This window comes from Diabrotica virgifera, chromosome 1 (genome assembly GCF_917563875.1).
Source record: "Diabrotica virgifera virgifera chromosome 1, PGI_DIABVI_V3a".
Lineage (NCBI taxonomy): Eukaryota > Metazoa > Arthropoda > Insecta > Coleoptera > Chrysomelidae > Diabrotica > Diabrotica virgifera.
The window spans coordinates 57,781,838-57,807,509 of record NC_065443.1 but is presented as its reverse complement, the minus strand read 5'-3'; the positions used below and the strand labels follow the sequence as shown (position 1 = coordinate 57,807,509).

At 31.0% G+C, this 25,672-nt stretch overlaps 1 protein-coding gene across 1 annotated transcript; it reads left to right on the top strand.

Moving 5' to 3' along the window:
• The first annotated feature begins 217 nt into the window (after positions 1-217).
• Positions 218-7,155, top strand: LOC114328768 (chymotrypsin inhibitor-like). The gene is made up of 2 exons (XM_028277729.2): positions 218-360; positions 6,942-7,155. The coding sequence occupies exons 1-2, from the start codon at positions 285-287 to the stop codon at positions 7,121-7,123; spliced, it is 258 nt and encodes an 85-aa protein (XP_028133530.1). The 5' UTR covers positions 218-284; the 3' UTR covers positions 7,124-7,155.
• Positions 7,156-25,672: the final 18,517 nt, after the last annotated feature.

The window sequence follows — 25,672 nt, the reverse complement described above, 5'->3', positions numbered from 1 at the left end:
TATGTTATTTCTTCTCTTATTGCGATTTTAGTATATAGTATATTCTTGTATGAAATTTTACAACCAAGCCAAAGTAAGCAAATAGAAATGTTCATCGTGTTTCTCGCATTATTTCAAGGATCTAACAATTATCCTGTCCATACAGCAGATACCGATAACAAAATACATATAATACGAATATTATATATAATTTGTTTTACCTTTATTGTAGCATAATACATATTGTAGCTAGGTTGATTATCATATTTATGTACACTACTAGTTGTGGGTTTTCTTAGAATAGAATGAAGATAATATTTGCCATTTTATTAATTTTTGTCTTTACTGATAAGACAATGTCTTTTCGGACATCTGAGCCTGGTAAGATGATATTACGCATTTTATTAAATTTATTTTTTTTTTATAAAATCGTCGTTTGGTAAAAAAAGGTTCGTGGGGGCAATTATGTTTGTTATTATGTATAAAGTTTATTTAAATTTTCTCATGCTGATTTATCTTGCACGGTGGCGGATCTAGAAATTTGCCATTGGGTGGGGAATTTTACCTTAGGGGAACTTCCAATGGTACACCAAGCAAAAGACATAAATAAGATAAACCCAAACTACATAAAAGACATAAATAATAACATATGCATTCAGTTCCCTTAATTTTCCTAACTAGCGTATTTATTGTGTTGAATTTGTCTCTCTGTGGTTTAAGTTTGATGTCTATTAATATATTTTTATGTTTCAACAATTTTTTTCTTGAATTTTCGACCTTGTTAAGGGGAGGAAATTTCCCCATTTTCCCTGCCGTAGATCCGCCACTGCTCTTGCACAATGCGTTATTAGGGTAGACGGGACATCGTTTGGGTGTATAATTTTGTATAGAAAGTAGCCTAAGTTAAGCCTATTAATTTTAGTTTATATCCATTGTTTATTACTCTTTGCTTGATGCAGCTTAGTTATTAGTACGTTCTTTAACGGTACCTACATTATTGCAAAACCTCTAAATTTTAAAGAACCGCTTGGATTGACATGAAATTTGGCATACACAGCTAACAAGTCAAAGAAAAAAAAAGTGATATTGTGCCGATGTGTGCTTTTGCCCTTGGGGTGAGTTTCATCCGCTCTCGGGGGTGAAAAATTATACGTCCAAAATAAGTCCGGAATTTGATAAACTGAATGATCATAAGCAACTTCTGTTCTATAGAGTTTTTTCACCAAGTCAATACTTTTTGAGTTATTTGCGAGTGAATATGTTCATTTTTCAACAAGATAACCACGTTTTTAGACGGTTTTTCGCAAATATCTCAAAAAGTAAGTATTTTGTCGAAAAAATATTCTTAGTAAAAATATAGCCCGTAAAAAGTGAAAAAAATGGCGTATGTATTAGATATTTAGACCTAGTAGAAGCATAGTCGAATAGAAGCTAATCGAATATTTGAACCTGAAATAACCAAAAAATGAAACACTTTTAGGGGAAAACTCATTACAACTTTTTTAAAGTGTTTAAAAAATATTTATTTTTGTTTTATAAAAAAAAATTCTAGCATCAAAAGTAAATAAGTTACGCTCAAACTAAAGTTGGTCCCTTTTTTTTTGGTAAAAAATTCGGCAAAATCACCCCCTAATTAGCATCTTAAATGAACTTATTCGCTACCATTTCAAAAGTTGCTTTACTGGTGTAGGTATTGTTTATATGATCTGTAAGTTTCATCGGTTCAAAGTTCTTATGTTTCAAAGGGCTGTAGTTGAAAGGGCTTGAACGAGTCACTAATCACGAGTGTATGCAAATTTAGAAACACCAAATCTTAACCAATCCTTGTCTTACAGAAAAACAAAAAGTACAAGATATACAGAAAGGCAAAGCCGACTTTTTTTATTGTTTGAGATTTTTGGTACCATCATTAATTTTTAAATTATAAAAAAAAATATTTTTTCAAAATTAAAAATTTTATTTTAATACAAATTTTTTCAAAAATCAGTACGTTGAATCGATGAAACTTACAGATCATATAAACACAACATAAATAAAGCAACCTGTGAAGCGGTAACGATTAATTTCATTTAAATTGCTAATTAGGGGGTGATTTTCCCGACATTTTTTTGCCAGACAAAAGGGACCAGCAGTATTTTGAGCGTAACTTGCTTACTTTTGATGTAAGAATTTTTTTATATAAAAAACAGAAATAAAGCTTTTTAAACTCTTTAAAATAGTTATAATGAATTTTCTCCAAAAAGTGCTTCATTTTTTGGTTATTTCACGTTGAAATATTCTATTTGCAATTTGGCGAATATAAATCTATTTTTCTTTAGCTATAACTCTGCTTCTGCTAGGTCTTGAGACTTCATGCATACACAATTTTTTTCACTTTTTTACCGGCTATATTCTTGCTAAGAATATTTTTTCAATAAAATACTTAGTTTTTGAATTAATTGCGAAAAATTGTCTAAAAACGTGTTTGATTCGTTGAAAAATGGACATATTCACTCGCAAATAACTCGAAAAGTATTAACTTGATGAAAAAACTATATAGAATAAAAGTTGCTTAGAATTAGTCAGTTTATCGAATTCCGGACTTATTTTGAACGCATGTTTTTCCCCCCCTGACAAAGCGCGAAACTCACCCCCAGGGACAAAAGCACGCATCGGCACAATATCACTTTTTTTCAATGACATGTTAGCTATGCGTATGCCAAATTTAATGTCAATCCAAACGATTCTTTAAAACTTACAGCAAAAACCGTCAAAGATTGTGCTATATGATAATATAGGTAAAATCATTAAATAATTTCAATATTCAGTACCGCTACAACTAAGAACCAGTTGTGTGTGTTTTTTAACTAATTTTATTTTCAAAAAATAGACCATTCCAGGGTGACGTCATTTGACAGCGGCTGATGGGCAAAATATTGTAAACAAACTAGGTTAAGTGTAGAAAACCATTGTTTAATTTAAGAATATGATTAAAATACCAGCGTTTTTTTCAGTTTGAAAGTGTTCCAGTAAAGGTAAAAGAGATAAAGTAAGTTTTTTTATAATACCAGCCGCATTTAAAGACCGAAATGTTTTAAATCACTATAGTCACAATACACTGTAAACAGAACGACGATATGGGCCAAGAAAACTGATTTTCTGATTATACCGGGTTTTTGCATCCCCTACGAGGGTGTCCTATATCTAATATTTGAAATCTTTGTAGTTAAAACCACAGATTTTTTATAATAAAATAGCAAAAATAGCACCAAAAACACAATTTTTGCCCCTCAGCAACGGTTTCGAAAGTCACGTGACCTGGAATGGTCAATTTTGCTGAAAATAGACGGGAAACACGGGTTTCTCTCTCTCTCCTATGGCGGGACAGCCCAATTCAGGCCCTGGTCTCTCCCAGCATCCGCCTCCAAGTATCTCTGTCACTGGCTGTTCTCATACAGCATACAGTTGTCCATCCTCAATATATCTTTAGCGTCGGTTCTCACTTCGTCTATCCTCCTCTTCCTTTGTCTTCCTATTGGCCAACGTCCCACCATAGTTCCGCTAAGCCTTCTACTAGGTGTTCTGTCTTATTCATTCTTATAAGGTGACCTGCCCAGCGCAATCTTTGTATTTTTGCATAATTTGCTATAGATCTTCTTTGTAATATTGGTATAACTCGGGGTTGAATCAGGTTGAATCTTATTCTCCATACATCATTGTCGTAAATGGGTTCCAATATCCTCCTTAATATTATTCTTTCAAAAGTATTAATAAGGTCTATTCCCTTTTCAGTCATGATCCATGTTTCTACTTCTACGCCATAATATGTTGCTACTGGCCGTATATTGGTTTTATATATTTTAAACTTTATTTCCTTTTTGATGTCTTTGGATCCAAACAGCTGCCGATAGAGAGAAGTATGCTTTGTTAGCAAGCATTATTAGGCTAGCGGCAGGCACCCCCCAAAGGACCAGGTACTGACCACGGAGAGGTGAATGGACAATTTTAGACACACTGTATGTTTTTGACGGTGCTGAAAACGAAAATGTTATTTTGAATTTCATGTGGGGGAATATTGTCAAAATCGCAATTTTACCCTAAAAATAAATAAAAATAAAATCATGCTTTTTGCGTATATCTCGCTACAACTCTGTTCCGTTTTAATATTTTTTTTTTGAAATTTTTACAGTATATAGCTCTAACATTTCTGAAGACAACGGTACCTGTTTTAAGCTTCAATTCTTATTCTGATAAAGGGTATACATTTTTCAAAGGAAAAGGTGTGAATTTGTGCATTGCAAAGTTTAATCGCAAAAGTTGAGTGACGAAATTTAAAATTTAGCCTTTTAATCACGTTTATGTTAAAATAAAGAGTACAAAGAAGTTTTCTGGAAAATTTTAGATCAAAATGTTTTATAGAAAAAAAAAATAGTGCAACTTTTATTATCTACTTTAGAAATCCCCAATATAACGGTTATTTTCGAGATACTGACCATGGGTGGTAAATGGCTAATTTTGGTCTTATATTATGTTTCTGACGGTGCTGAAAACGAAAATGAAATTTATTTTAAATTTTAGGTGGAGGAATATTGTTAAAATCGCAATTTTTCCATAAAAATAAAAAAAAGTGAAATCACGATTTTTGGCGTTTAACTCGCTATAACTCTGGTTGATTTTAGTATCTTTTTCTAGGGTTTGTACACTATATGTTGCTCACTTTTTTAAAGACAACGGTATCTGTTTTAGGATTTTAGTCTTATTCTAGTAAAAGTTATGAATTTTTTAAAGTACAAGGTGCAGATTCGTGAATTGCAAAGTTTAATCGCAAAAGTTGAGTTGCAAAATTTAAAATTTATCTTATTAATCACGTTTACGTTAAAACACAGAGTACAAAGAAGGTTTCTGGATAGTTTTAGTTGCAAATGTTAATAGAAAAAAAAAAAAATGCCGCAACTTTTACTATAGACGTTATACATCCCCAAAATAACACTTATTTTTCGAGATACTGACCGTGGGCGGTGAATGGCTAATTTTGGTCTTATTTTATGTTTTCGATGATGCTGACAATGAAAAAGAGGTTTATTTTGAATTTTAGGTGAGGGAACATTGTCAAAATGTCAATTTTGACCTAAGGGTGAGTGAATTTTAGGTGAGGGAACATTGTCAATTTTAACCTAAAAATGAAAAAACAACTGAAGTCACGAATTTTTACGTTTAACTCGCTACAACTCCGTTCCATTTTAATATCTTTTTCTAAAATTTCTACAGGATTTATTTCTCACCTTTGTGAAGACTCTGAAAGTAACTGTAGTCGTTCAGTCTTTTCTTCATAAAAGTTGTGAATTTAAAAAAAAAATCAAAGGTGCAGATTTGTGAATTGCAAAGTTAAATCGCAAAAATTAAGTGACAAAATTTAAAATTTATCTAATTACGTTTATGATAAACCATAGAGTTCAAAGAAGTTTTATGGGGAGATTTAGATCTAGATGTGTTATAGAAAAAATATGGTGAAACTTTTAATTTTAAGAAAAACGTGGTTTAACTTTTTTTTATTTTTAGGGCAAAACTGCGATTTTGAAAATGTTCTCACACCTAAAATTCAAAATAAACTTGATTTTCGTTTTCAGCAAGTAAGACCAAAATTAGCCATTCACCACCAATGATCAGTATCTCGAATAATTAGCGTTATTTTGGGGATCTATAATGTAGATGTTAAAAGTTGCACCATTTGTTTTCTATAAAATATTTTGAACCAAAACTTTCTATAAAACTTCTCTGTACTCATGTTTTATTTTTATATTTGATTTAAAATAGATATTTCAAATTTTGTCAGTCAAATTTTGTGATTAAACTTTGCAATTCACGAATCTGCACCTTGTACTTTAAAGATTCAGAACTTTTTCTAGAATAAGACTAAAAGCTTAAAGCAGAAACCATTGTCTTAAAAAAAGTAAGCGATATAAATATAGTGTACAAACTTTAGAAAAAAATATTAAAACGGACCAGAGTTGTAGCGAGCTAAACGCAAAAAACGTAATTTCATTTTTTTTTATTTTTAGGATACAATTGCAATTCTGACAATATTCTCCCACCTAAAATTTAAAATAAATTTCATTTTCGTTCTCATCACGGTCAAAAACATAATCTAAGACCAAAATTAACCATTCCACACCCATGGTCAGCATCTCGAAAAATAAGCGTTATATTGGGGATTTATAATTTCGACATTAAAAGTTGCACTATTTTTTTCCTATAAAACATTTTGATCTAAATCTTACCAGAAAACTTCTTTGTGTTCTCTATTTTAACATAAACGTGATTAAGAAGCTAAAATTTAAACTTCGTCACACAACTTTTGCGATTAAACTTTGCAATGCACAAATCCGCACCTTTTCCTTTGAAAAATTCATAACCTTTATCAGGATAAGAATAAAAGCATGAAACACGTACCATTGTCTTCAGAAATATTAGAGCTATATACTGTAGAAAATTTCAGAAAAAAATATCAAAATGAAAGAGAGTTCTAGCGAGGTAAAGCAAACAACGTGATTTCATTTTTTTTTATTTTTAGGTTAAAATTGCGATTTTGACAATGTTACCCCACATGAAATTCAAAATAAACCTAATTTTCGTTTTCAGCACCCTCGAAAATAAGTATGAATACAATTGGCCATTCACCCCTCCGTGGTCAGTATCTCGAAAACTAAAAAAGGGTGTGCAGCTCGTGTTAATCCGTTTCCTGTACTCCTCCAGTTATCTTTACCCCTCCCTAGGTATGTGAGCTGTTCTACTACTTTTATGTTAGCATCGTCTATTGTTAAATTCTGCAAGTTTTGCTGGTTCCTTCGTTTTAATGAGAATTATTTGTAGATACCTTTGCCTACAAATTTTTTCTGGATCAAAGATGCGTTTCAATTAACAAGCCTCGTATTTTCAGCTATGATACATATTACTATCTTTAATTATTTTTTTTTCGTTTTCAGATGGATGTGGTCCCAATGAAACATTCACAACATGCGGATCTGCTTGTTCAGAAAAAAATTGCGAAGAGGTTCTTACCTCTTCCTATAAACGAAATTGTTTACAAGTATGCATTATTGGTTGCTTTTGTAATGCGGGATACATCAGAAATACATCAATTGGGAAATGTGTAAAAAGTTGTTAAAGAATTGAGATCTATAAATATTTATATTCTTTGGTTTCATTTTATTGCTAACCTATAAATTCCTCGCTATATTAAAGTTATGATATATTATAATCCATTAACAGTAAACAGTAAAATATTGCAAAACCTCCACAATTTAAAGAACTGATTGGATTGAAATGAAATTTGATATAGTTATAGCTGACATGTCAAATAAAACAGTGATATTGTACAAATGTGTGCTTTTTTCGAGGGGTGAATTTCACCCCTTCTCGGACGTGAAAAAATTTACGTTCAAAGAAAGTCCGGAAATCGATAAATTGACTAATTCTAAGGAACTTATGTTCTATCGAGTTTTTTCACAAAGTCAACACTTTTCGAGTTATTTGCGAGTGAATAAGTTCATTTTTCAACAACAAAAAAAACGTTTTTGGTCGGTTTTTCGCCAATAACTTAAAATGTAAGTATTTTATCGAAAAAAATATTATTAGCAAAAATATAGCTTATAAAAAAGTAAAAAAGTGTTTATGTATTAAGTCTCCAGACCCAGTAGAAGGAGACTTGTAGCTAATAAAATGTAAGTTATTATTTGTGAAATTCCAAATCGCATATTTCAACGTGAAATAACCGAAAAATGAAGCACTTTTCGAGGAAAATTTATCACAATTTTTTTCAAGCAGGTATAAATTTTAAAAAAGGTTAAATTTTTGTTTAAAAACAGTTTTTAGCATCAAAAGTAAGCAATTTACGCTCAAAATAAAGTTGGTCTCTTTTTTTTTTGGGAAAAAATCGTGACAATCACCCCCTTATTAGCAACCCAAATGAAATTAATCGTTACTGCTTCACCAATTACCTAACTTATGTATTGCTTTTATGATATGTAAGTTTCATCGGTTCAAAGTTATGAAAGGGCTTGAACGAGTCACTAATCACGAGTGAATGACAATGTTGAACCAATTTTTGTCTTAGAAAAAAATAAAAAATCCAAAATAGTCACAACTGAAAAACTTACATTTTCTTACCCTTTGATATTTTATGTATCACAAATAATTTTTAAAATATTTTTAAAAAAATTCAAAATAAAAAAAATCAAAAGAAATAAACTCAAAAAAAAAAATCAAAACTAAAGAATAAAATCAAAATAAAAAAATCTTCTTATGAGGTATTTATGACCTATAAGACGTAGCTCTGATGATGGCATATGCTATGCCGAAAGTACTTAGCTGAATTAAATAAATAATTTTACACACTATCATTTTTTTTGAGAACACACACCTCTTTGCCAGTTTGACCTACATTTAGAAGTGTGTACAATAGGATGGGTCGGTTCTCTAGTTTTTTATGCCTTTAGTAAAGAAAGTTGCCAAATGGTCTAGAATCTAGAATGATAAGTGATATTTTTGTTTTAATATTTGAGCCCCCGGCCGACCCCTAAAAAAAAATAAAAATTTAATTCTTACATTAGTGAAGCCTGATGCTTCAAACGACTAAAAATATCTTCAAAAGCACTAAAAAAATATTAAAAGATCCAGAACGACCCCTATTACCCCTAAGCTCTCTACGCCTACACCGCCTATCTTAATGGAACAGGCTTTCCTAAATGACCAGAAAACTACACGATTGATGTTTATAGGGTAAGCAGATGCCAACACAAGTAAAAAATTGCAGACAAAAACATAATATAAGAAGCAGCAGAGACCTCCCGTGTAATATAACGGAGAAAAAAGATCAACAAAATCTTTCGTGTATTGTCCCAGAAACAAACATTGAACAAGAAGATCTATCGTATCAGTGGAAAGCCAACCAGACTGTGATCCAGAATTCCAACCAGAGCCGTCAATTTCTACGCAAATAACCCTCGAATTTATAAATAGCTTCAGAACCCTCGAATTTCCCGCACTAATAATAATAACTGTCATTATTTCCCCTCACAACTCTGTAAATATCGACCGCATGAATAAAATTGTAATGTAAGAAATTATAGAAAATCACATTTTCAACAATTTTAATTCTCATACTTTTTGTCGAGAAGCTGAAAATGGCGGAGATATTGAGAAAAAACGATTCCCGTTTAAAATCAAAACGACGGCTAACGCAACGGCGGAATTCAGTCGAGATTTGAAATTTACACTAATATTGACCCTCCCTAAAGATTAGAAAAATAAAATTTGAGTCAGCTCGGCATGCAAGGTTAGGCCTGTCACTCGTCTAACTCGACTGGACTATCCCTGCTATACTCCAGGATAATAAGCTAGAAATAGACCATGTTCGGGACACTCAAAGATCCAGGTAGCTGACTACTTTTTTAGTTATTGTATACCTATAGGATGAAAACCTACCTGTTTCCTGCCTAGAGTTCGCGTCCGTTTTTTAATTATTAATAATTTAGTGCAAAAATCGCGATCTTTTCGATTTTTTGCATCCCATTCAAAAGCTAAATAGTTGACATAAAATTACAAAATTTAATTTTTTAGAACATTAAAAAACCTTCAAAATGTCGATTTTTGAAAGTTAAAAAGTTAATTTTTAGCTACGCAAACTGCAAAATAAGTGAAAATCGTTAGGTATTTGTTAATAACTTTTATTTTCCAGAATATCCATGATTTTAATCATACTATCGTTATTAATCATAGAGAAAGTTAAGGTATACTTTAATAAATAAATTAATAATAATAATATGTAAGCACTACGAGCCTAATAGGCCAATGGCTTGATGTACTATTCTTTTCCACTCCCTTTTGTCAGTCGCTTTTCTTTCCCAGTTCCTTACGTTAATTCTTCTCATATCTTCTCTAACTCCATTACTCCATCGTGACCTCGGTCTTCCTCTTCGTCTTTTCCCTGCCAATGCACTAGACACTAGATAGTACCATTCTGGGAATTCTAGATGGAATCATCCTCTGCACATGGCCCAACCATCTAAGTGTTTGCGCCTTAATTACTGCTAGTATGTTACGATCTTGATAGAGCTCAGTTAGTTCCTTATTTGTTCTTCTTACCCATTGTCCATTTAAGTTTTTCCCACCGAAGATTTTGCGCAGTTTTTTCCTCTCCCAAACTAATAACAACTCTTGATGTTTTTTTTGTTGTGACCCATGTTTCAGAAGCATACGTTACTATCGGCCTTATTACGGTCTTGTAAGTTCTTAGTTTTGCTCTTCGTGATATATTTTTATTTCTTAACAACCCACTAAGAGCAAATATAGCGCGGTTTGCCCGACATAATTCTCTTTTGTATTTCTTCTTCACAGTTAGGATCTCTTGTGAAGACAGTTCCTAAGTACTCAAATCTCTCAACTTCTTCGAATTTATACTGTGTTACCTTCGCTGTTGTCATTGTTATGTATTGCCCCCGAACGAATTGCTTATTTGTCCATTCCATATACTTTGTTTTTGCTTCAGTTATATACAATCCTTTGGTTGCTGCCCTCTCCTCGAGTTTCATGACTGTTTCTATAAGTTCTATTTTGCTCCTAGCCAAGATTACCAAATCGTCTGCGAATGCCAAGCACTGATGTTTTTGTAATACATAAATTATCTTCAATAAATAATTATCTAATAAAAATCATTTATTTATTAAGAGGATCGAAACGTATTTTCGGCTGCAATGCTATTCAAATGGGGATTCATTTTTTTTTTCGAATCCTGAGAAAACTAATAAGTATTTTTGAAAAATTTAAACGCAGAATGAAAGATTACGTTATTAGCGAGGGCCGAAAGTCCCTGAGAACTTCTATAATGTTTATTTTAATAAGTTACAGGGGTGAAAATCTAAGAGAAAATTTAGTGTGATTTTTAATTTCAAATATATCATTCAAAATAAACTTTTTATTTATTCTAAGGGACTTTCGGCCCTCGGTAATAATTTAGTCTTTCATTTTGCGTTTAAATTTTTCAAAAATATTTATTGGTTTTTTCAGGATTTGAAAAAATGAACACAATGCCGTGGTAATATTTTCCAAATCTATCTTTATCTTACAACGCACTCAGCCGAATATAATATTGTCAGCATAATATATTGTCAGTCAGACACTGACAATCAGTTACAATTTTAAATATTTGACATTGCATCGGGAATATGTTGAGTTATTGATTAAATATGACTGATATATAGTGTATTTGATAAATAATAGATTTAAGACGTGAACTTAATAAAAAGTTATTTATTGTGTATTATTTGTGGAAGATCCAAGCAGAGAATACATCAGGATAATATATTCTGTGATCCAAGTATTTTGTTGTTAAAGATGTTCAAAATTGTAAGCGTTCCATAACAATATATTATTAAAAAATAACTTTAACACTTTTCCTCTTTTCTCGTTTGAGTATTAGTCTTTGTTTTACAAATAAATTATTACAATCACTGAATAGATAGTTAGTGAAAAAATTATCACATTTATTAACTGAATTAATAATTTGCAATTATAAAAATAACAGTTATCCAAGAACATTCAAAACCCATCTCTTTAAATTAATGATGACATTTTCAAGTAGAATGACATTCTAGTAATGTCTCCATATCCATACCAGTGTGAATTTTACTACACGTAATTTGCCGTGTAAAGACAGAAAAAGTAGGGATACACGTAAAATATTTGCTAATTATGTTCCCATAGCCTTAAAGTGTACTTTAACTTTTTCTATGATCATTAATGATACTATGATTAAAAAAAATAGAAGCTTGTAAAACAATATTTTTCAAGAATTGTTTAAACAGATTAGACTGTTTATTAATTAATAAATTTAAGAACAAATGGCATATAATGTGCGTATACATTACATACAAATTAAAAAATGAAAGATCAAAATCTATTGAGTTAATCCGGAGATACAGAAAATTATATTCTTTTGAAATTGCTTTTTCGGTATTTTAACTCGGTGGATTTGTAGGTTCCCCCTAGTAATCGTTTAAACTACATATTTGAAAAATCGTAGAGGCTGCTGTGAAGGTACAATGTTTGTGCACATTTTTTAAGAAAAAATACAAATCCTATTCTTTAAAATGGCATTAATGAGATTCCTTAATTATTATAAACAAATTAGCTGTGAATTAAAAAAGCCATATGGCTAACTTTATCCCAAATGAACCCAGGCTAAATTTTTTTATTTGAAAATTCGTGTTAAAATACTATCTTTTCGAATATACACTCACCGGCACAAAATTCCGCCACCCAAAATTTTTGATTGAGTTTGACAATCTATAAATTTATTATTTGTATTCCGATTTTCAAGATTCTTGCATCAGTTCGTAGGTACATGTATTATTGTCGTTTGTTATTATTCCGGTAACAAAAATTTTTTTGCTTAGAAATGATTGAAGAATTGGAGGGCTGATTTTGTTTCATACTCCTTTTGTATTATCCTAAAGGTATTACTAAGGTTTTGTTTTTTGATTTATCCAAATATCTCTTTTCTTGTAAGAGCTGTAATAAAAACACTGCTTTGAAGGTTTATTTAATTAACGCTCCTATGGAGTGCTAAAAATTTCATTTTTAACACGGTTGTAGAAAAAGTTATTTTAAATGTTTATAAACTACAAAATTTCAAAAATTTGGCATTAGGATTTTTGACTATATTAATTATTTTTTTATCTTTTTTTAATACATTTTGATACTATCACTTTTCTACTTTCATTTGGCATACTCAGAATTGCCCTATCTTCATTATTTTCTGTCTTATCTTAATGCAAAATAAAGGTCTCTGCCATAAACAAATAGAATAACTCTTAAACAAATTAATGGATCGGTCTCAAATTTTGAAAGTTTATTAAGTACGCCAACACCAAACGTTGGGTGAAACACTAAATTTCTAAGGTAGTTTTAGTAAAAGTTATTAACAAATAACGATTTTCATTTATTTTGCTGTTTGCATAGCAACAAATTAACTTTTTAACTAAAAATCGTCATTTTGAAGGTTTTTCAATGTTCTAAAAAACTGAATTTTGTAATTTTATGTCAACTATTTAGCTTTTGAGTGGAGTGCAAAAAATCGAAAAAATCGCGATTTTTGCACTAAATTATTAATAATTAAAAACGGACGCGAACTCTAGGCAGTAAACAGGTAGGTTTTCTTCCTATAGGTCTACGATAACTAAAAAAGTAGTCAGCTACCTGGATCTTTGAGTGTCTCGAGAAAATCCTTTCTACCCTGGACATCTACCACATACAGAAATTGTTGTAAGGAAAAAAGTTGGGCGTCTCGTCAAAACGAAGCTACTTACGAAAAATTAACTTGTTAGTAGTAAATGGTGAAAATAGGCCTGGGATCCCTGACTGCAGGGTAATTGATTAGTAGAGTAAAGCTCAATAGCTCCGCTATAGTAATAGATAGCAATAAAAGTTAATAAAAAAAATTTTAGCCACCTTCGAGCTTCACATTAAAAAATTAGTTAGAATGTTACAGGGTGTTCGATAACACCGTGGCAGACCAAACTTATGTTTTTTTTAAATGGAACACCCTATATTTTATTTTAAATTCGAAATCCTGTTAACTTCTCCATCACAAAAATATAAAGGTTTGTTATGTTATACAGAGTATTTACAAAGTTATAACCAATTTTATATGAAAATCGTAACAAGTTCAACTCCCTTTATAAATAAAAATAAGCAAAAAAAACAATGGTTTATTAATGCCATATTTTTTAACGCATTGTCAAAATTTTCAAGAATGGTCGATATTGCTAATTTTCTTTAAATCAAATACAGGGTGAGTCAAAACGCAAGTACATTACTTTCTCAGTAATGTTAAATGGAACATCCTGTATTTTATATCGTTATTGAAAAATAACATTAACGTACTTTAATTTTTATATAACGTTCCCTATGCCCAAATATATTAGTTTTCCAGATATTTTCATTTTTCAGAGCAAATTATATTAGGTGTTTAAATTTATCTAAATTTTAAGTAAGCCATGACTGAATTGACAATTGAAGATCACCGATTACACTGGGGAACACATTTTTTGTTGAGTTAGATCTGACACTTGTTTTTCACTAATTTTTGGCGTCTGAATCTGAGAATAACCTCAGATTTTCTCTGTCACATCAACTTTTTAAACTACAGGATATCCTCAAAAATCATAAAAATCATGCATATAAAGGAACATAAAATAAAAATCAGTTTACAATACAGTTTATAAATCATTTAATTTAAGTTAAATCGAGTTCATACACATAAAATTGTTTAATAATGAACCTTACTTACAAATTAAGAACAAAAATTGCGTTTATGGCTTTTTCAGGAGTGTTCAGTTTGTGTACATTCGCGCTTGATGCTCCAAAAATAGCCAGCCATCATATGTACATCCTATCTACCTTGGTACCGTGCTTCCATGATGCAACAGAACCAAATAAATTTCCATTATGGAGGAGAACACATTTCAAGCTCCGCTTTGAGCTATCTATAAACAGTCTTGAGTTATAGTTTAATTGAAATTATAGTTTGAAATTCCCAATTCTTCCATTAAACCACTTACATTATGGCAAAACACAAATCCACCTTCACTTTGAAAATATTGCAGAAATGCCCTTTCTCGTGTTCGAAAATAGGATACCTTGGCTCCTTTTTCAAGCAAGTTTTTCTCATTGAGTCGTGATGCTAAGAGCTCTGAAGCTTTTTTGGATAGTTCCAAATCTCGTACCAAATCATTTAGCTCTTGTTGTTCGAATCCCTTACGTACGGAGTCATCTTCAATTTCGAAATCTTCATCGTTGGAGTCGCTTTCATCTGCACCATGGGCCTATAAACACAGATGGACTCAGCTATTTACATAACATTGTGAAGCCAAAATTATTTGAATAGGTCACAATCTAAGTACCTTTACATGTTGTCACGTATTTTTATTAAAATTTCTTATTCGCGTATCGCTGAAAATGTTACTCTTTTATGTCGTGTCTACAGATGCTATCAAACTAAAATAATAATTGTTCAGTTATATTAATTTACATATTGAATGGTAATTAAAATATCAAGTGTTCATATCATTGAATAATAGATATCAACCAATTATTGTATATGTAGAAGCATTGAAACTATAAATAAATGGCAACGGTGTTTGCATTTCTGTCTACAAACGTCCATGTCAAATATTCCATGTTTGTTTACTTTTTAAGGTAATTGAGGAAAAGTTGTTTTTCGCTATTTTGGCTATATTCTGAGTGATATTTTGTGAAAAGTGAAATAAACATACATAATAATGGTGCTACAGTGTTGCATTTGCAAAAAAAAACTTAACATTTATATCCGGATCTTTCATTTCATTTGTAAGTACTGTTTATTTACTTTATAGAAGGATGAGGAAGTCTGTTTACATTTTGAAATATGTCTTTCATAGGCGTACCATTGGGTCCTTCATATTAATGTATTGAACAAGATATTAGTTCATTAAATTATATATTTTTAAATTGTAAGTAGACATCATCTGATTTAAAAAGATCTGTTTAGTAGCTTTTTAATTTGATATTTCTCATGCATTCAAATCAATTAGTGAAATGAATAAAAAATTATTTATTTTTCTATGTAGGTTTCCAAATAATATTGACGATCGAACTATTTGGGTAGCAAATTTAGGAGAAAACATAAAGATTTCAAAATATTTCCTAAATATTTATACAAAAAACCATTATCCCCTAAAACAAAAGAACAGTTTTTCAGTTATTTAGATGTTCTTAAAGAATATATAATCAATCTATCCTATAGGTTAGTTAAAATTTTAGAAACCAGAAGAAAAACTGGATTTCTAGGATTTGTTGTCTGTAAAGAGAGTCTGAAAGGTCTATATGATACTTATTTGGTGAAAAATTTGAAAAGTATGTTTTAATACATTATCAAATAGCCCAGTCCGGATAGCATTTGACCTTGCATTACGAGCTGCCCCAAATTTTATTTCTCTAATTGTTAGTGGGTGTCAATAGTAGTGTAAATTTAAAATCTCGACTAAATTCCGCCGTTGCGTTCGCCGCCATCTTGATTTTAAACGAGAACCGCTTTTGCTCAATATCTCCGCCATTTTCAACTTTTCGACAAAAAGTGTAGAAACTGAAATTGTCGAAAATGCGATTTTCTATAATTTCGTTTATTATAATTTTTTTCGTGCGGTCGATATTTTCCGAGTTATGGGGGGAAAATAGTGACAGTTTGAGCATAATTAATGAATTATTGGATTATCTCGTTTATTATCGTTTTACAACAAATAAGTACCTATACAAAAATGAGGAGAATTATATTTTGTACGATTTTAATTTTTTTTATTTTTTTGATAAAATCAATATTTAAGGTAGTACGTATCCGGTAAAGGTGCGAGCGTAAGACCTGATTGATTTTATAGCAATTGTTTTTGTTCAATATCTCCGCCATTTTCAACATTTCGACAAAAAGTGTAAGGGCTGAAATTGTTGCAATTACGATTTACTACAACTTTTCGAGAGAACCAGTGGCGGGTCTACGTGGGGGGAAATGAGGAAATTCCCCCAACAGAGCCCAAAATTTAAAAAAAAATGTTGAAATATAAAAATACAGTAGAACCCCGTAAATCCGAACCCCGCGAATCCGAACTTTCGGCAAATCCGAACCAACGGAAAGTGAAAAAATTTAAAAATTCAAGACAAAAACTTAAAAACATGTTTATTATACAGAGTAAAGCCAGAATATTGGACAATGTAGGATTACTAGGACTTTGACATTTAAAATTTCTTAAAAATAAATATTATACTTTAATATATAGGTTTATAAAGTGTTTTAAACACAAACTTACTTTGGTTCTCTCGTAGTCAACTTGAGTCCAAAAATATTGTCCACACTCTTGCGAGAACGTTTGGCTACTCAAAATCACAATGAACGCTTTGAACTACTAGTTAAGGCTAACTTTCGGATAATCCGAACTTTTCGGAATCCGAACAGGCTGTCCCCCCAATTAGTTCGGATTTGCGGGGTTCTACTGTATATTAGCTGACATGAAACTTAAAATATCGACAGGCAACTTCAACCCATAAAACCGGCTAGTTAATAAAATTAAGTGACATTAATGCATATAAGTTATTGTTATTATGTATGTCTCTTATGTACTTACTTTGGTTGGTGTTTCATTGGGAATTTCAAAAACTTTATAAAATATAATTCTCTTTATTTTTGTTTATATACAGTGATGTCGTAAAGTTCATAATAAATGAGACAATTCAATAATTATACTTCCCCTCCGCTTCCACTATTTTTCCCTTTAACTCGGAAAATATTGATCGCATAAAAAAATTGTGAAAAAGAAATTGTAGGAAATTGCATTTTCCAACAATTTTAGTTCCTACCTTTTTGTCGCAAAGTTGAAAATGGCGGAGATACTCAGCAACAACGGTTCTCCTTTAAAATCAATATGGCGGCTAATGCAACCGCGGAATTCAGTCGAGATTTTAAATTTACACTAATATTAATCTCCCCTAAAGGAGAGAATTATAAAATTTGGTGCATCTCGGAAGCAAGATTCAATTCAGTAATTATGCTCCCCCCACCACTTTTTACTATTTTCCCACTTAACTCGGAAAATATCAACCGCATAAAAAAATGTTAAAGAGAAATTGTAGGAAATCATATTTGGAAAATTTTAGTTGAAAATGGCGTAGATATTGAACAAAAACAATTGCTTTTAAATCAATCAGGTCTTACGCTCGCGAGATTACCGCATACGTACTACCTTAAATGTTAATTTTAGCAAAAAAAATGAAAGAAATCAAAATTGTTTAGAATTTAATTCTCTCCATTTTTGTATAGGTACATTTTTGTCGTAAAACTAATAATAAACGAGATAATTCGAGATAATAGAAATGATAGAAAATCACATTTTTAACAATTTTGGTTCTCATACTTTTTATCGAAAATTTGAAAATGACGGAGATATTGAGCCAAAACGGTTCTCGTTTAAAATCAAGATGGCGGCTAACGCAACGGCGGAATTTAGTCGAGATTTAAAATTTACACTACTGTTGACCCCCCTAAAGATTAGAAAAATAAAATTTGAGGCAGTTCCTAATGCAAGGTTAGGCTTGTTATTCGTCTAACCCGACTGGACTACAATAAATGTAGGTAGGTACTTTAATTTGACCAATGTATGTTTTTTAATTGATTTGTTTTATCATAGTATTATTTGATACGTATTAAAAAATTAACTTGAGCTTAACTATATTGACATTATATTAATTTTAATAACAAATAAAATTGTTTTTATTTTTTCTATAAAAACGTGATTGTTAATATTTATACTCTGTTTTTTTTAATTAAATTCTTTGAACGTGTTTTTATAAATTATTACTACTTCCAATTATTATTAACTCCTGAATTATTATCCCCACGAGTAATAATTCAAGCACGCTTATGCTCATTGAGGAAGCGTCACATTCTATCGATACCCGTTTTACTCCCCTTTACCCTCTGGCCCAGGAGTACCGAAGCTTCAAAACAGTGTGTATTCAAGGTATGGTATTGCTGAGTCCATCTGTGTTTATACGTCCATGATCTGCACCATATCCGTATTCCTCTTCTTCCAAATAGGGAAATTCATTGAAAACTGGCAAGGGGTTTTCACCGGAATACGGCACTGGGCGTATAGCTGACAGTAAACTAGGAAACTCTATTTTACATTTGTTTTTCTTGTTATATCCTGATGTTTTCACTATACAAAAGTAACAATCACTTGAATGATCTTTGGGCTCACGCCAAATCATAGGTATACCAAATGGAAGTTTAGCACGTTCTCCCTTGGTCCACATCCGTAAACCCGGAAATGCACTTTATGAGGTGCCCATACTTTATCTTGATCACCAAGTTTCACTTTAAAATAGGCAAAATATGCTTGTCTGACAAATGTACTAATGTTTGTCCTTTGACTGGGAATGGTAAAACTGCCACATATATAACAAAACGAATCGGGGCTATTTTCGCACTTACGACGTATAGGAGCACAGGTAACCATGAGGAAACGTTTCAGTTCAAACACACTAAGCAATTCTATACACTTCAGTAACAAAATACTAAATACTGCTAACCGACACACAACGTTTCACCACAGTATAACAGACATAACTGAATTTAACAGGCAAGTCTAGACAAATTGCAGTTATCAGAGCGTCATTACTCCCACCAGGCGCACCACCCCCATAGAAAAAGTACGTGACGTGATAGAAGAAAACTAAAAACAGTTTTGAAATCAGCATGCCTAATTCTATAGAAAACTGCTAAAAAATTTAACTCAACAGAAATTAAGTTTCAAATTGTTCCCCAGTGTTATCAATCTGGTAATCAATGTAACACTGTAGCAAATAAAGAAATAAAAATAATTTATTAGTAATACATTTTACAAACAAAAACACAACCACTACATGCAACATTTTTAAAACAATTAAAAACTACCTTTTTATGTAAATGCAACAAATAAACAAAGAAAATTAGTAATAAATTTTACAAAAAAACACACAAACACAAAATACAATATTTTGTGAAGACAATTAAACACTACTTTTGTATGTAAATATAACAATGTAACAAATAAAGAACGAAACATAATTTATCAGTAATGCATTTTGCAAAAAAACATGTTTGAAAAAAATAGAAACTACTTTTAATAAGCTATTTTTAATATTTAATTACATAAGGTATTCAAAATTATCTCCTAACACATTTATGTACGCCTAAAAGCGATAATTGAATGAGCTACTTACTCTACGGAGCATTTGTAAATTAACACATCGAAATACATTTTGTATTCTATTTTTCATCTCATCCCTTGTTGTTGGAGGTATTTTATAAACTTCATTATTAACGTAACCCCAAAAAAATCAGTCCAGTTTATTAAATTCTGGTGATTTGGGTGACCACGCTACTGGTCCAATGAAACATGAAAATATCTCGAAAACTAATAAATTTAGACATAGGCAATGTTATCTAAAAATTAAAGTACGGTAGTGGTACTTTTCAATAATGATATAAAATACAGGGTGTTCCATTTAAAATTACTGAGAAAATAATGTACTAGCGTTTTGACTCAACCTGTATTTGATATAAAGAAAATTAGCAATATAGACAATTCCTGAAAATTTTGAAATACGTTAAAAAATATGGCATTAATAAACCCTTGTTGTTTTGCTTATTTTTATTTATACAGGGAGTTGAACTTGTTACGATTTTCATGTAAAATTGGTTATAACTTTGTAAATACCCTGTATAACATAACAAACCTTTATATTTTTCTGATGGAGAAGTTAACAGGATTTCGAATTAAAAATAAAATATAGGGTGTTCCATTAAAAAAAAACATAAGTTTGATCTGCCACTGTGTTATCGAACACCCTGTAACATTCTAATTAATTTTGTAATGTGAAACTCAGAGGTGGCTAAAATTTTTGTTATTAACTTTTATTGCTATCTATTACTATAGCGGAGCTATTGAGCTTTACCCTACTAATCAATCACCCTGTATATATCTCAATATTAAAAATTTATTTGACTTTTCACCTTTTATACTCTTATCAGTTTTAACGGAAATCCCGATACATTTTCCGATGAGACGTAACAAAAATATTGTAAACACCAAAATAATAAAAATATTAAGTCCGATAACAAGTGTACAAATGAATATCGCAATGAGCAAAATTAATGAAACCGATAAATAGCTACATAAAGCATTAACGGGAAATAGTCCAGGAATCGAAGGTTTTCACCTCGCAATTTTCACAGAATATATCGATCTGCTTGAAAATTTGAGAATAAGTAGTGGATAGTCCAAGGATCAAAATTTATATGATGCAGAAAGGCGCTTTTACCATGGGGGTATTTGCCACCACATTTCGGGGTGGAAATTTTTTATTATATTTTGACCGCAAAAATTGGTAAAAAAATAGTTCTAACCATAAAAAATTCTATACATTTTTTTGATAAAATTAATAGTTGTCGATTTATTCGACTATTCGAAACAATCAATGGTTAATCAATTTTCTGCTAATAATTCAAAAATTATTTATTTTATAAAAACAACGCTAAGTACAAAAAATGTACCTTTTGAAAAAATAAATAAAACGGTTTCTTTATTTTTCTTTAAGACTAATAATAACCCAGCTATTTATATTTTACTATAATATGTTAGCCCTTATTCACCAGATGCTAAATTTTGGAGTTTAACAATCAAAAGACGGAAAAAACTATGCATTTTCGAGGATAACTTATGAAAACTGGTTTAAAGTATTTGAAAAGGTCTTTCTTCAAAAATAAAAAAAATCTCTAGCTCAAAAATTGAGTGATTTATGATGAAAAGAAGGTCAGTCCCTATGGTTCAGCGAGAAAGAGAGCGGAAATAATCCCCTAATTACCACCCTAATGAAAATTAGTCATTGGCCGTGTTCAGTATTCTTTATTCATGTATTATTAATTTGGACGGCTTAGAAGGATTAGCTTTTAAAAGAATGGAGAAAAGCGAATAACGAATTTTTGTAGTTTGGAAAAAAAATTCACTTTTCTTCAAAATAGAAAGATTAGCATCCGAAATACGAAAAAAATGTTTATACATAAAATTGTAGCTTTTTGTAAATTGTAAAAAATAAAAAAGTTACGGTTAAAGAACCAATATATTTTTGAAGATATTCTCCTTTAGGCGCGATTCGATTGAAGGTAAAATTGTACATAAATCTGCGCACACAGACAGTATGTAGTTCCTTGCTAATCTTTCAAGATAGGTATTTATGTATCTGTATCGGTGCAAATAAGTCATTTAAAGAATATATTAGTGTTTTTAGTAAATGTATTATTTATTATAATTCTTGTGTTTTCGGATTTGTGTTTCTCTCTAGTAAAATAATAAAATATTATGTAGACATAACATTTTTACATTATTTGTCGCTGTGTTGTGTAATTATATCCGAAACTTACATGTCAATTAGAAGGACCTCGCTGGTGTAGTTGGTAGGGCGTTAGCTCCGTGATTGGAATGACGCGGGTTCGAATCCTGGGCGATTCATATTGTTTTTTTATTTTTGGTTGTTTTAATGAAAAATTTTAAGTGGTAGATAAGAAAGTTAGTTTAATTTTTAAATAAAAATCTTACGTGCGTACAAAGTACACACACATTCTTTTTTTTTGGGAAGCAAATGGAGAAATCCAATTGGAAGCATAATAAAGTAAGTTAGCGGTGTTATTTTGTATTGTGTATATTAGAAACTTATATAAACGCGTACATTGATTCATACTCGACTCATTGAACCAGAGAACAATAAAGAAAACGTATACATATACATGTTTACGTAAATTTTAAGAGGGACGAATCTACGCCCGCAGCGCCAAGTGAAAGTTGAAACATGTTCTGATGTATTTACTTATGTAAGTAAGCATCTTTTTCATTTTGGAGCAGCTCGCCAGTATTTTTCGAATATCTTTGTATATGTATAGCTTTTTTTACAAAATATTAAATATAAGTATGTATGACAGTCATACTTATAATATAAAAATGGTGGTAAAAATGATTGGTTTTCAACAAAAGAAAAACACGTTTTCAGGAGGATTTTTGCAAATAACTAAAGTAAGTATTTCATCGAAAAAAATATTCCTATCAAAAATGTAGCTTTCAAAAAAATGGTGTACCTACTCATGAAGTCTATCGACCCAGTAAAAGCAAAGTTGTAGGTCATGAAAAATTGTTCTTATTCGTCAAATTCCAATGATGAGCGGTAATGAAATTGATCATTACCGCATTACAGTTAACTTAACTTTTGTATTTTTTATATTTTGAAAGGGCTTGAACGAGTCACTAATCACTAGTGTATGCAAACTTTGAACAGCCGTATCTTAACCAATTTTTACTCAGTTTTGATTACAATATTTGTTCGATAAAATACTTACTTTTTGATTTATTTGCGAAAAACCATGTAAAAACTTGTTTTTTTTTTATTGAAAAATAGACATTTTCATTCTCATCTATCTCGAAAAGTATTGACCTAGGTAAAAAACTCCAAAGAACAAATTTTGCTTATAATTAGTCAGTTTATGGGTCATTCCATTTCAAATCACTCAATTTTGGAGCAAAAAAAATTTTGGACTTCCGATTTGTCTGAAAATTGGTATATAGCTTCTGCGGGAGGTAAAAATAAGATATTTAAGGTCAAAAAATCTTCTTCTTTTTTTCTCAAAATGTTATTTTATGCGATTTTACAGTGATTTGGTGTTTATTTATACAAATCTGCATTTTCTATCGTAAAGTATCAATGGAAAACATAATATTTTAATAGAAGGGACTCAAAAATGTCATTATATGGCATTATAACAAGTTACTTTGATTCAAAACAAGCTTTTGATCAAATTTTATAGTGTAGAAAACGTTAAAATACCGTTTTTTACATTTTTCTCCATTCCCAAAATACATCATAATCGATTTGGTTGAAAATTTGCCCACAGATAGACAAAACATAGGACTTTAAGTGGTGAGAAGGATTTGAATTATATTACAATACCAAAAACGTTACATGCAATAATATAGTCAAAAATATAGGCGTCTACTGTAAGTACAATTAACTCGAAAATATCGACCTCACGACAAAAATTGTTAAAAAGAAATTGTAATAATTGTAAACACGATTTATTTGGAACAATTTCAGTTTCTACCATTTTTGTCGAAAAGTTAAAAATGGCGGAGATATTGAGCAAAACAGGTTCTCCTTTAAAATCAGGATGGCGGCTAACGTAACGGAGGAATTCATTCGTGATTTTAAATTTAGGCTACTATTGACTCCCCTAAAGATCAGAAAAATAAAATTTTGGGCAGCTCGGCATTCAAGGTCAAATGCTATCCCGACTGAAGTAATATATACTTTTGAGTCTGATATTACTGCATGTAACTTTTTTGGTATTGTAATATAATTCAAATCCTATTAACCACTTAAAGTCATATCTTTTGGCTATCTGTGGGCAAGTTTTCAGCCAAATCGATGATAATGTATTTTGGGAATTGAGGAAAATGTAAAAAACGGTATTTTAACGTTTTTTACACTATAAAATTTGATCAAAAACTTGTTTTGATTCAAAATAACTTGTTATAATGCCATATAATGACTTTTTTGAGTCCTTTCTATTAAAATATAATGTTTTTCATTGATACTTTATGACAGAAAATGCAAATTTGTTTAAATGAACACCAAATCACTGTAAAATCGCATAAAATAACAATTTGAGAAAAAAAGAAGAAGAAGATTTTTTGACCTTAAATATCTTATTTTTACGTCCCGCAGAAGCTATATACCAATTTTGATACAAATCGGAGATCCAAAATTTTTTGCCTGAGTGATTTGACATGGAATGTACCTTATCCATTTGTGGACTTATTTTAAGCGTATGTTCCTTCTCCCCCGAGAAGGAGCGATTTCACCCCCCAAGTAAATGCAACTAACGGCACAAGTCCAACCTTGAAGTGAAGGTAAGTAGAACCTAAATCCAAATTTTCAAGGGAATCCGTCGGGACGCTGAAAGTTAAACCCAAAAACGATCATGTACTGGACTAAAAATCTTTTTATATAAATACTGCAACTGAATACAATTTTTTTTCACTATTGCTCTGAGCTAAGTAAAAGTAATTTTTAAAATGAAGTTTTTGGTTTTCTGTATTGTTTTGAGCGTCTTTGTGACTTTGGTAGTTTCAAAGAAAGGTATGTATCTTTTTTTCTTGCTAAATTGTGTATCATGTATTTGATAAATGGTTAGAATTTTTTGATAAAACAATCAGTTTAAAGCTTTTTCTCCATTAGGTATATCCTACTTGTACAATAACTATTTTCTTTTTTTCGTTATCTCGTTCAGATTGTGTAATATCCATAACATATGTAGAGCCGCGGAAAAAATCGTAATTGAAATAGATAGGTAAGACTATATTAACAAAGGGCTTCGGTGCAGGGCTGTAAGTACTATTGGGGCAACCGGGGAAGTGCCCCGGGGCCCCCGGCCAAGAGGGCCCCAGCCGTACGTTTGGTTGGCCGTACATAGATTGTAACGAGGTCAAATAAACTTTTTAAAGTACTTTTAGTCAAGTTCTACTTCGAGTTGTCCGATTGTAATAAGTACACGGCATATTAATTATAACAACTTCAATGATCGTTTTAATCTGTTTCACCTGCACCACTATACAAAATTTTGTCTCAAAATCTCTCCATGAAGTCACCTCATTTTCTTTGCTTTCAAACCGCAAAGCAGCTCCGTCTTTTAGATGGCTTCTTATAATTCCTTTGCAGTCTTCGAAATTCTGCATTTGGAATTTGTTTTATAAGATTTTAATGAGAGGTATCGGATATCGTTCTATACTATCCCCGCCAAATTGGATTCTGCTCTCATTAGAGCTGTATACAATTACTTCACGACGATCTCCTCCTTTTTGACATTTTCCTATCTCCTTCTTTTTATTCCACTTTTTCCATATCGAATTTTAAAATATTCTCGAAATTTCTTCCACCTTTTCAATTTTCTGTATCTTCTAAGCAATCTGGTTTACCTCTTCTTGCATTTTCTCTAAATAAACCTTCATATCTTCATATTTTTCCAACTCCCAACGAACAGTATCGT